The sequence below is a fragment of the Macaca nemestrina genome, chromosome 16 (genome assembly GCF_043159975.1).
Source record: "Macaca nemestrina isolate mMacNem1 chromosome 16, mMacNem.hap1, whole genome shotgun sequence".
NCBI lineage: Eukaryota > Metazoa > Chordata > Mammalia > Primates > Cercopithecidae > Macaca > Macaca nemestrina.
In genome coordinates, this window is record NC_092140.1 from 99,947,014 (window position 1) to 99,960,654 (window position 13,641).

Below are 13,641 nucleotides of genomic sequence, written 5' to 3' on the forward strand. Positions count from 1 at the left end.
AAAATTACCTTTAAGGAGAAGCTGTTACGTTTTAAATAATATTAGGGTAGCTTGATTTTATGATAGGTTTCTGTAAAGTTATTTATTACAAAAATCCTATTATTGCTGTACCTACGAAATATGCTCTTTGCTAATTACGGTCCTAATCTGAAGATAGAAATCTTGAGTTTTTAGTAGTGTTAATTCGTATTTGAGTGGATAATGTTACTAGGTCATTTGTTCAAAATGACAAAATAACCACAGTGAAAAAAATCCTTGAATTTGTAATTTAGTGTTACAGGTGAAATTGAATAGTTGCTTACTCCTACAGTGTTTTAGACTTGTAGGCTAATTTCACCTTATATTTAAAGCAGCTTGCTTATTAAACACCTGGTGTATTTCGAGAGGCGGAGTTGCACAGTTGCTTCACTGGTAGCCTAGCCATTTGAGCCTCCAGCCTCTACTGAATCAGGTGCTGTATCACTCATACCCTTTAGTGACATGCCAGAGGTTGTTGAGGAATAGTTTATTTCATCTGTAGAACACCCAAATTAGCTCTTAACAGCAGACCTGGTCCTACCCTGGAAAACTCTAATCAAGGATTGGGGATGAGATTTGGGCATCTGGATTTTTAAAAATGTCCTTAAGTGAGTTTGAGAACCATTGCTTTAGTGTGACTTACTAAATAGATATGTTTAAGAAATTTTAAAATATTTATGAAACAAACATCTTTCTCCCTTGATTTCCTTATCGTTTAAAAGTGAGCTTATCAGGAGTGACATTTAAATATAATTCAAAAATAGTGTTTTCTTAGGCAAAGTTAGGAACTTTCACTGGCACTCTGAAACTCCTGGGACTAACCATTCCAGGCTTAAGGATGAGGCTTGTTATGGGGAGATACAAAGTACTCTGATGCACTTTCACAATCCTTGAGCCATACATGATGTCTTGTTTCCTGTTGGGTTTCAAAGTCTTCCTGGTAGGCTTTAACGAGAGATCACCTCCCAGTCTGTTCAGTAGATATTAATTAGGCTAAATGATTTTTACCTCAACAAAGTGCAGTGGGGGATAATATTACATTCATGAGCCTTATTTTGGAAAGAATACCTTGCTGAAAATAAATGTAAATTATATCATCCCAATACCCCTTTGCTCATTAAGTGAAGAATGTGCATAATTCAAGCCTAAAATTTGTAATTAATGTGAAGTACCCAGATACTGAAACATAAATGAGGACTTCTGGATCAACTTTTCCAGATCATTAGCCGGGTCAAAAATGAGATAATCACTATGGTATTCAGGCATGAGCATTGTGTGGTAAACCCAAATCCAGTCTGACTTAATGGCTTTAGGCAAAAGAAGTAGCTCCAATTGTGTTGTATTTCCTAGAAGTTGTTTTTCATTTTATATGTAAGGTTCTCACTGCAAGACTTGGCAAATACAGTATTTGGGTAGGGGACAACATTTAAAAATTAAAAACTGTAAGTTATAAATACAAAGCTAAATGTGGTCCATGACTTAACACCTTGAATTTTGTTTATATTGTTTGAACAGAAAGCCAGGAATCTCAGGATGAATCAGTCTACATCTAGATCAGATGGTGGCAGTGAAGAAAGCTTATCTCAAGACCATAATCATCATGAAAATGAGAGAAGATGGCAGCAAGAGCGTCTCCACAGAGAAGAGGCCTATTATCAGTTTATTAATGAACTCAATGATGAAGATTATCGGCTTATGAGAGACCATAACCTTTTAGGCACCCCTGGTAAGAGATCGGTAAAAGAGGAGCCACCTTTTTCCATCATTAGGTGGAAGGATTTCAAGATAAGGAGAATTGGTATTCTTTTTCCCTGTTTCTCTTTATGAAAATATAGTATATTGTTTTTGTGAGTTTAAGAACTTTTTAGTGTAATAAAGTAGAAAATCCCTGGCTTCTGTATTTTATAAGGTGAAAATATGGGACATGGAGCACTGTTACACAAATGCCAAACTAAGAAACAGGTTAATGTACATAATGGTGTTAAGTATTTACATATATGGTCCTATTTGTAATTTTTATACAAATAAAATATGACTTGGCCGGGTGTGGTGGCTCACGCCTGTAATTCCAGCACTTTGGGAGGCCAAGGTGAGTGGATCACCTGAGGTCAGGAGTTCTAGACCAGCCTGGCCAATATGGTGAAACCCCATCTCTATTGAAAATACAAAAAATCAGCCGGGCGTCGTGGTGCGTGCCTGTAATCCCAGCTACTTGGGAGGCTGAGACAGGAGAGTTGCTTGAACCTGGGAGGCAGAGGTTGCAGTGAGCCGAGATCATGCCACTGCACTCCAACCTGGGCAACAGAGCAAGGCTCCATCTCAAAAAAAAATTGACTTAAAACCCAATTTGAACTCATTTGGGGTATTATAATTTATTCAGCTGAATTAATAACTCCCCCCAAAGCCCAATGTGTTCCATAAAGTTTTTTACAAATGAACTAATGGAAATTTGTATATTTATATATTGTGTGTTTTTATATTGATGATCCATATAATGAAGTATTGGGGATAAAATTAAAGATGTGAAGTTTTCTCTATAAATGCTCCGTTAATTTCTTTTTAACTGACAAAAATCCACAGAGTTATTGCTTATAGATTCCTGAGTGTATCAACTGGCAGCAGTTTACCAACTATTCAAATTAAATCTTTTTTTGTTTTGTTTTTTTGAGACGGAGTCTCCCTCTATCCCCCCACTGGAGTGCAGTGGCGCGATCTCGGCTCACTGCAAACTCCGCCTCCCAGGTTCACACCATTCTCCTGCCTCAGCCTCCTGAGTAGCTGGGACTACAGGCGCCCGCCACCGTGCCCGGCTAATTTTTTGTATTTTTAGTAGAGACGGGGTTTCACCATGTTAGCCAGGATGGTCTCGATCTCCTGACCTCAGGTGATCCACCTACCTCAGCCTCCCAAAGTGCTGGGATTACAGGCGTGAGCCATCGTGCCTGGCTATTCAAATTAATCTTGTTTTAATAATTTTTAATACAAGATTAATAAATGAAGCACAACCGAATTGATGCGTGTTGGTACAAGTTTTTAACTGTCTTCAATTTACGGAACACATGAAAGTAATAAGACATTTGTCTAATATAGGTTACTAAAGATTAGTCTACCCTTCATGAGGTCTCGTAAAACTTAATTCAGAATTCCTAAATGAGCAATTTTTCATTGTTTTAGGAGAAATAACATCAGAAGAACTGCAACAGCGGTTAGATGGCGTCAAGGAACAGCTAGCATCTCAGCCTGACTTGAGAAATGGAACGAATTACAGAGGTACTATGGAGTCCTTTCCATAAGGAACAGGCTTGATTGGAGGACTTGCAGAAATGAAATTCTTAGACCTTGTATAGTATGTTTGTCTTCAATTTTTTCCAGTTTTAATGTGATACTCATTCAGATCGTATGTATATGAGTAGTAAAGCAGTATGGTTAGGCAGTATAGGACAGAGGAGTGAATGCAAAGATGTCTTAAACACACAGATTGTCTTCAGAGAACTTTATGAAATAATATACAATTAAGTTAATTCCCACCATAGTTATTTTTAATCTTGGAATGTAGACACTACTTGTTCTAAAGTGGTATTTCTCAGCTTCTAAAAATTTGTATATAGAACCGTGTAGAAAGACTGAGTTAGGAAACCTGTTTCTATTTCTTTGTTCTGTTTGATGGTTTACATATAAAAAGTTCTTATAAAGAAAGTACTGTAAAAGAGCTTCAAACTAAATGAAGTATGCACAGTTAAAAGTAAAAGCCACTTTTATGTTCCTCTTAACCAGTTCTACTTCCCTCCTCAGAGGTATTTATTAGTAGTTTCACATATTATGTCAAAATCATTGTGTTAGTTACCATGAAGTCATATAAAAACCCCAAAATGCAATGGCTCAATAAGCTAGAAGTTTCTTACTTAACAGTCCGGGGAAAGAAATCCTCCTAGAATCCACTCAGCTAACAGAATGGTTCTGCAACTGTGCTGTTCAGTACAGAGCTGCTAGCCACATGTGACTATTTAAATGGAAATTAATTAAAATTAAATAAAATTTAAAATTTAGCTCATCATTCATACTAGCCACATTCAGGTGCTTAATAGTCACATGTGGCTAGTGGCTTCTGTATTGGACAGCATGAATACAGAACATACTCATTCCTTGAGACAGTTTTATGGGTCATCACTGCTCCAGGGTACCATTTGTATGATCTGGCTAAGTCACAACCATATCTAGGTTCTAGCGGGTAGGAAGGAGGTCCAGGCACTAGCCTGAGAGTAGGATGTATTGCTTACTCTCCCATTCCATTCATGAGAACTTAGTCTCATGACCATACCTAACTGCCAGGCTGTCCACATGCCCATTTCCAATGCTTTTGCAATGGAAGAAGAGTAGGGTAGATTTGACTAGGTACTTGGCAAACTTTCACATGCACCGTCATCGCTACACTTAATCAAAAGTTAATCAAAAAAGGAAGTAGCATTTAAAATAATTCATGTTCACCTGTCTTTTACTCATATCTTTTCCCAAACAAATGGAAAGTAGACATTAACACATTTTATTCTTTGTGTTTAGATATGTGAGTTGTACTATATAGATACGATAATTAATACTGATACGTTTGAATGGAAAATGTACTCATCAAATATAAAACAGGTCATCATCTTTGGAATATGACTCAGTTGCTGTTTATTTTATTGGCATCATCAGCTGATTAATAGCTTCAACTTCAACATTTTAAAAAGTCTTATGAGAGATTGCAGGAATGAAATGAAATCAGAATGATGTCATGTAATAGCTGTTTTATTTATTTATTTATTTATTGAGAAGGAGTCTCGCTCTGTCACCCAGGCCGTAGTACAGTGGCACAATCTTGGCTCACTGCAGCCTCTGCCTCCCGGGTTCAAGCAATTCTCCTGCCTCAGCCTCCTGAGTAGCTGGGATTACAGTTGCACACCACCATGCCTGGCTAATTTCTTTGTATTTTTAGTAGAGACGGGTTTTTACCATGTAGGTCAGGCTGGTCTTGAACTCCTGACTTTGAGATCCACCTACCTTGGCCTCCCAAAGTGCTGGGATTACAGGTGTGAGCCACTGCGCCCGGCCTATAATAGCTATTTTTGAGTAGAACAAACTTTAAAGTTGAAGTTTGTGTAGTTAATGTGTTGATGCTTTTTATTAAGTTTAGTACTTTATATAATCTCTACTGGTTATAAATGGGAAATTTAAGCTTGGCACAGTGGCAGTATCTTAGTCAAAGAAGTTTATGTGTGACACATTTACTTCTAAATTGATTAATTGAGCAATATTAATTGAAAGTCTGATTTATACCAGATACTGTTGTAGAGGCTGGAGATGTTAACAGTGACTAAAACTACAGTTTTCTTGGAGCTTACGTTCTAAATGAATAGAAAATGTATTTTATTATGTATAACAGCTAACATTTATGGGGTGGCTTTTTATGTGCCAGATATTATGCTAATTATGTTATATATAGCATCTTATTTTATCCTCAGGATAACCCTATGAGATTGATTCTATTATTATCTCCAGTTTATAGACAAGGATCAGCCATAGAGACCTTAAGTAACTTGCCTAGTTTCTCAGCTTCACACAAAGACAAGTACAGTAATGTGGTTTTAATGTTATATTCAGAAACTCACGTTTCTTGATACGTACATTTTTGGCAGCACCTGAGAAATAGGAAAAATTTCTAAGATTACGGAAATACCTAGTTGCAAAAATGACTGAGTTGACTTTTCCAGAAAGATTCCACAAATACAGGACAAATTTTACATAAAGTTTGTCATTGTATTTTATTGATCTTACTATTTTTTTTTTTTTTTTTTGAGACAGTCTCGCTCTGTCGCCCAGGCTGGAGTGCAGTGGCCGGATCTCAGCTCACTACAAGCTCCGCCTCCCGGGTTTACGCCATTCTTCTGCCTCAGCCTCCCGAGTAGCTGGGACTACAGGCTCCCGCCACCTCGCCCGGCTAGTTTTTTGTATTTTTTGGTAGAGACGGGGTTTCACCATGTTAGCCAGGATGGTCTCGATCTGCTGACCTCGTGATCCACCCGTCTCGGCCTCCCAAAGTGCTGGGATTACAGGCTTGAGCCACCGCGCCCGGCCGATCTTACTATATTGATAGAGCAGTTTAAATGTAAAATTTTGGTAGTGGATATATTTCTCATTTGCCTTAGTATTTTGCTAGTAATGGGCAGATAGAAAGTAAGAATGAGGATTTCTCCATAGTGTTGCATAAATAGTATTTAATACTTTGTAATTATGTAAATAGTAATTTAATTTTTATAATATGCTTATAGTATATATACTTTTCTTTTAGAAAGTTGTCTTTTTACCATCTTTTATTCATTAAAATCCACAGCTCTTCTTTAATTTATTACAAACTTTGTTTTTCTTACAAGTTTTCAATAAAGCTGTAAGGTGTGTCTTAGGAATTGACCTTAAGTTGATTTGCTTTGCTTTCTAGACTCAGAAGTCCCTAGAGAAAGTTCACATGAAGATTCTCTTCTAGAATGGTTGAACACCTTTCGGCGCACAGGAAATGCAACTCGAAGTGGACAAAATGGGAACCAAACTTGGAGAGCTGTGAGTCGAACAAACCCGAACAGTGGAGAGTTTCGGTTTAGTTTGGAAATCCACATAAATCATGAAAATAGAGGATTTGAAATTCATGGAGAAGATTATACAGACATTCCACTTTCAGATAGTAACAGAGATCATACTGCAAATAGGCAACAAGGGTCAACTAGTCCTGTGGCTAGGCGAACAAGAAGCCAAACCTCAGTGAATTTCAGTGGTAGTAGTTCCAACATTCCAAGGACTAGGCTTGCTTCAAGGGGGCAAAATCCAGCTGAAGGATCTTTCTCAACACTGGGAAGGTTAAGAAATGGAATTGGGAGAGCAGCTGGCATTCCTCGAGCTAACGCTTCACACACTAATATCAGTAGTCACACAAACCAATCAGGTGGTAGTGAACTCAGGCAAAGGGAGGGGCAACGGTTTGGAGCAGCACATGTTTGGGAAAATGGGGCTAGAAGTAATGTTACAGTGAGGAATACAAACCAAAGATTAGAGCCAATAAGATTACGATCTACTTTCAATAGTCGAAGCCGTTCACCAATTCAGAGACAAAGTGGCACTGTTTATCATAGTTCCCAAAGGGAAAGTAGACCAGTACAGCAAAGCACTAGAAGATCTGTTAGAAGGAGAGGTAGAACTCGAGTCTTTTTAGAGCGAGATAGAGAACGAGAACGCAGAGGTACTGCATATACCCCATTCTCTAATTCAAGGCTTGTGTCAAGAATAACAGTAGAAGAAGGAGAAGAATCCAGCAGATCCTCAACTGCTGTACGACGACATCCAACAATCACACTGGACCTTCAAGTGAGAAGGATCCGTCCTGGAGAAAATAGAGATCGGGATAGTATTGCAAATAGAACTCGCTCCAGAGTAGGGCTAGCAGAAAATACAGTCACTATTGAAAGCAATAGTGGGGGCTTTCGCCGAACCATTTCTCGTTTAGAGCGGTCAGGTATTCGAACCTATGTTAGTACCATAACAGTTCCTCTTCGTAGGATTTCTGAGAATGAGCTGGTTGAGCCATCATCAGTGGCTCTTCGGTCAATTTTAAGGCAGATCATGACTGGGTTTGGAGAACTGAGTTCTCTAATGGAGGCTGAATCTGAGTCAGAGCTTCAGAGAAATGGCCAGCATTTACCAGAGATGCACTCAGAACTAAGTAACTTAGGTACAGTTAACAACAGGAGCCAGCACAGGGAAGGTTCCTCTCAAGACAGGCAGGCCCAAGGAGTCAGCACTGAAATGCATGGTGAAAACGAGACCACCCAGCCTCATACTGGAAACAGTGACAGTAGGGGTGGCAGGCAGTCGCGAAATTCAAACAATTTAGTTGAAACTGGAACACTACCTATTCTTCGCCTTGCTCACTTTTTTTTACTAAATGAAGGTGATGATGATGATCGAATACGTGGTTTAACCAAAGAGCAGATTGACAATCTTTCCACCCGGCACTATGAGCATAACAGTATTGATAGTGAACTAGGTAAAATCTGTAGTGTTTGTATCAGTGACTACGTAACTGGAAACAAGCTCAGGCAATTACCTTGCATGCATGAATTTCACATTCATTGTATTGACCGATGGCTCTCAGAGAATTGCACTTGTCCAATCTGTCGGCAGCCTGTTTTAGGGTCCAACATAGCAAACAATGGGTAGAGTGATGAGATCTACTCAAATATTGTTTTTTAGTAGAACTGAATGTTCAAGTATTGTTTTGCTGAGTTATTTGTGATAAGCTAACCAGGATGAAAAATAACAGATTATATATAGTTTGAACTATTTTTTGTGTGCTTTTTTAAACTTGTTAAAAAGAAATTTATATAAAATTTAAAATACAAATGTTAAATTATCCAGAAATACAGAATAGTTAATATTGCTAGAACCAAATAACCTCTAAAATGTTTTTATTTTTGGTAATTTTGTCATGCTAAGCACTTTTGTATCTGCGCAATTCAGTAGGTTAAGAATCAATCTTCTTTTTCTTAATAGTACAGCAGACTTTAGTTTCAAGTTTCATAGGCTTAGTACTTATGTCTAGACATTTGTGTCTAAAGCTTTTCATTAACTTTTTATTTTAAGGACAGTATCTTTTCATGAAAGAGTATTTGGCTGAATGTTTGCTATATATGTTACTTGAAATGTTAAATTTAATATGCAGCATACCATAGGTGTATATATAGGTATGTAATTTTAAGATTAAAATATTCAGTCTACAAGTTTGGTTCTTATTTAAGCTTTTGGGCTAATACTGCATATGGCACAATGTTTAATATTGGCAAGATCATCTCAGAGAAAGGGGATTCAGATATAATTTTAAAATAGAGATAATTTACTGACGCGTCTCTGACAATCTAACTTATTAGACAGCAAGCAATATATAATACTGAAAAAGTATTCAGAAATGGAAATTTTAGATCCATATAGGTTATTTAACTTGTGTTCAGCCTTTTTGTAACTTTTTTGAAAGTGCAAACAATTCTTTGGATTATTAAATAAGGTATAGAATATGCATGGTTTCTCAAATCTAGTTTTAAAGTCTAAAAAAAGTCTATAAAGAATCAGATGCATAGATACTATGTTAAGTTTACTTGGAGGCTAAAAATCTCCAATGAAAACAAAACAAAAACCTTTAAGAGAATGTAGAGTTTATATAAACACAAAGTACGCATTGAAGATCTGTTTCTACCAATAAACATTAAAACAAAGACTGTATGTGAACTATTTTTTCTGTTGCTCCTCTGTGGTTTTTTCACCCCTGCTAATATTTCATACTAGATGCCAGGCAGTGTTATGGGATAGAGTATTCCCCAGACGACAGACAAAAGTCCCTGGCTTCATGGAAGAGATATATTTGCTCTTAGAAACTGAAAATCAATTTATAAAGTGGATTATTATTCTTACTTTCATATTTGCTTATTAATATATGACAGGGTTTTCTTGTGGTGATACCGCTTGGGCAAAATCACAAGAACAGTACTTAAGGCCAGATTCTGTGAGATTTAGAAATATCTCCACATTTAATTTTCCTTTCTGACTGGTGACTATATTCGATTCATTAGGTTAGATTCATGCCCAGGAATGTTAAGGAGTGCATTTAACGCATGGAGTAAAAGGTTTTCATAAAAGTTGTGACTTTGTTTGGAGTAAATTATTTACATAGGTCAGTTTGAGGACATAAAGCTGGGAAGGTTGATCGATCAGATTTGAAGGCTTTACATAGCAAACTAAGGACTTTTTATCTTACCTTACAGAGATGTTAGGTGTCTCTTGATTTTAGTGGCAGAGGGTAAGATCGTTTTCCATGGCCCAGGAAGATGGGTCTGCTACAGCATATAGAACACACTGGAATGGAGAGAGATAGGAAGCACAGAAACCAGTGAGAGCACTATTGTGATGAAAGACGTCATTATTTGTATTACCAGTTATCATCAGTTATCTCACCTGGAACGATGGCAATGAAACGGAAAGGAAAGAGAAGGGTGTAAAAATGTTGTTTTTTTTAAAAAAGACATTATTTGGTGAAACAAAGGAAAGAGAAGGGTGTAAAAATGTTGTTTTTTTTAAAAAGACGTTATTTGGTCTCTAGTTCAGTATGAAGAGGTAGAAGAGAGTCTCATATTCACAGATGAAGAGAGAATCACCTAGGTGGAGGAGGGAGAGCTAGCACAAATTACCTTTATAAGGTATGCCAATTTAAACATCTTGAACATAGCTTAATTCATACATCTCACTTATTTTAGTGTTACAATTTGCCCCCAGTATGAGGAGAGACTGAATCCAGCGTTTATTTTTTATTTTTATTTATTTATTTTGTTTGAGACAGAGTCTCACTCTGTTGACCAGGCTTGAGTGCAGTGGCGCAATCTCGGCTCACTGAAACCTCTGCCTCCCGGGTTCAAGCGATTCTCCTGCCTCAGCCTCCCGAGTAGCTGGGATTAAAGACATGTACCACCACACCCGGCTAATTTTTTGTAGTTTTAGTAGAGACGGGGTTATGTTGGCCAGCCTGGTCTGGAACTCCTGACCTCATGATCTGCCCGCCTTGGCCTCCCAAAGTACTGGGATTAAGGGCCAGGTATGAGCCACTGCGCCTGGCCCGTTTATTTCTTATATGGAGTATTCCTTAGGAAGTTCTACCTCCCTGGGCCTGATGCAATAGGAACATTAGGAGGAGGACAAAGGAAGGGTGGAATGAAAAAGAAAGGTTACAGAAACAATAAAGGCATATTGATTCTTTGACTCAGTCCTTTGCAAGACATGATAGTGTTACCAGCATGGAAAGAAATCCCATATAGGCATTTGAAACAGAAGTAGGTTGTGTTTTGTATGGAAAATTCCCTGAAAACAACAGTACAGCTTAATGAATTTCATAAGTTGATAACCCAGTTGAGAACAAAAAAGGATATTCTTTAATATTTTCATTCATTTCCCAATAAACAAGGCTGATGACAAATACAAAGACCCATTAATCTATTTATAGTTTCTATTTAGCAATGATTATACCCTTGGTGGTTCCAATATAGAGAGGAACAAATAGTTAGAAATTCTTCATTTGAATATTATGTTCCATGTCAGGTCCATAGAGCTTGTTCTTTATAGTGTGGCTGTCTGGCAACTTCTATTTCTAGAATGCCAGCTTCCAGCCACCCTCTCACATAGTTACATCCTTTTACCCTGTTTTCTCCTTTCCTAGATTTTTTTTGTTTCAGCCAGCATTATGACCCTTACTTAGTTATCACTCTTATGAGGTTATTTTCCTTTCAGTATTTAATGTGAATTCATAATTTGAACCTCTGAAGGTCTCCTTTAAGTATTTTTGCTATCTAACCTAGTAATTGGCAGAGTTTAGGGAGTCAGTCCCGTGGCTATTTGCCTCCAAAACTCCTGCTTTTCCTGCTATGCTGCATTCTGGAGAAGTAGAAATGCCTTGGGAAGTTTTCAGTCTAATTTAATCCCTCCTAAAGAGATTTTTCTAATTTTACAACTTTGTTCTATCATATGTCTGATTACCCTAATTTCCATATGCAAATACATCCTTCTGTCTCATGAATGGAGAAGGGTTGCCCCTGAAAGATATAACAAAATCTGTATTATAAAGATGAATCCAGGAAAGAGATGAATGAGGCATCTGAAGATGCTGCATTAAGGGCCGGAGTTGACAAGCTCAGCCTGAGGCATTTTCATGTATATTACTCCCAGACAAGAACATCTAATGAACTTTTAATCTTCCTGCATCTCTCCATTGGAATAATCTGTGGCCAGGGGAGGGAGAAACTAGAAACAGCACTTTCCATGAAAGCCAGGGTGGTTAATTCCCTTTGCAGTAGTAGGAGGCTCAGTTGGGGTCTCTCCCTCAGTCCTGTGCAACATTGGAAGTCAGAGAGCTGGAGTATCTGTATTAGGAGATGATTTCCCAGGAAGCCAGATTCATCTATCGTTGAGAACATCATCCCACGTTTCAAAAGACATGACGATGGCTGTCAGTGATGATTTTTTCTTTAGTCTCTAGAGACAGATTGTGAGTTATTTTCAGTGAGTATGAGTGTGTTAGTCCCTGAATATATTTGCCCTTTTGATCACTGGAGACCCATAATTTCAGCAAGTTTTGAGTATTAAGTCTCTGAAGACTCTGAGTTGGCCCCTATATATTTTTTATTCCTTTTTAAAAATAACTTCACATTTCTTCTGGAAAATAATGACTTTCAGACATATTTTTCCTCTATTGTGTTAATGTCTCATTTGACGATGGAGTAACTTCTTGGCTGCCCAGTATATATATATATATATATATATATATATATCACATCTTCTCACACATTTAATTGTAAAAATGTTCCTACTTAATCCTAATCCAGCCACCTTCTGTGCAATTCCAAATGTGCTCACCTTCTCCCCAGTGGGTAACAATCCAAAATCACATACAGCTTCTGTACTGTGAAGTGACATGATTTAGCCCCTCTGAGTTCAGGTTTTCTGGGTAGTGTCAATTCTTCCATTAGCTTGGATTTGATCAGGTTTGTGACTTCTCACCATTCTGCAGATTATGGGATAAATGATAAAAGTAGCTTCTCCTGCCTACCTGATACAGTGAAATAGAATAAAAGTCAAACCAAAAAGGGAGAAAGAAGTGCCATACACTGATTACTGGGACAGGTTATATAATACCGTATCTCGCTGAGCAAGCTTAGCAGGATGAATGATAGAAACAATGAGTCTCATAAGCACTCTTGTTGTTGCCTCACTTCTTAGACGTAGAATAAATGGTTGGGGCCACTTTTGGAAAAGGCACCGAGGGAGGATTTCCTACTGGTGCTTGTGGTGGTGATGGCAGGCAGGTGTTTGAGGAGATGCTAGTGAATGGCTTTGATCTTGGCACTTCAGTGTTGGGGCTTCGTTCAGGGTCGACCATAATGCTGGATGGTCACAGGTCTCTGTACAACAGGCTAGGGACTTTTTGACAATACACCTTCCTTAAAACCATAACTAGTTTCTTAACAGTTTTACTTAGGATCTTGTATCCAATGCCAGAAATCTTGTACTGTTCTCAATTTGCTAAAGGAATAGTCATGGTCCTCACAAGCTTTAGGTCTTTTGTTTGTTCTTTTTGCATTTTGTCAAGAGGCTCTTTCTATGACTCTTAACTCTTAGCCACATAGAGTTTGCCTCTGGAATAGTTAGGAGTCTTTCTTTAATCTTCCCTTGAATGTCACCCTTGTCCTTTCGTTGCATTTCAGGTCAGTGCATTTTATGATAGAAGAAGGTATCTTCATTTTTGTCTGTAGGATCGAGCAGCATGACCTTCTTTACTGCAGCCAATTGGGATCAGATTATGTGGCCAGTCCATTGCAACCATGTAGCTTGGGAGGGGGCCACTTACGGTGTTATTCCCAGCACCGAATGACCAGGTGTTCCCGATAAATCTCTGTGTTGGGGGTCTCCAAGACCACATTCAAACTTAGTGATTCACTGAAAGAAATCATAGGAATCTGCATATAGTTACGTTCACGCCTAAGATTTATTACAGGGAAAAGATATAAG

General features: G+C 37.9%; 1 protein-coding gene across 9 annotated transcripts in view; it reads left to right on the plus strand.

The window, feature by feature from the left end:
• LOC105490225 (ring finger protein 6) overlaps positions 1-13,641 on the plus strand; it is a 72,338-nt gene that overhangs the window by 1,147 nt on the left and 57,550 nt on the right. For 5 of the 9 annotated variants that reach the window (XM_011755638.3, XM_011755639.3, XM_011755640.2 and 2 more), the window contains exons 3-5: positions 1,534-1,744; positions 3,193-3,288; positions 6,491-9,325. In XM_011755638.3, coding sequence (XP_011753940.1) covers positions 1,534-1,744; positions 3,193-3,288; positions 6,491-8,259 — 2,076 coding nt within the window. In that variant the 3' untranslated portion in view covers positions 8,260-9,325. Of the gene's footprint in view, positions 1-1,533; positions 1,745-3,192; positions 3,289-6,490; positions 9,326-10,189; positions 10,223-13,641 lie in introns of those variants that run through there. The other 4 variants (XM_024795535.2, XM_024795536.2, XM_024795533.2 and 1 more) reach the window with 3 other exon arrangements.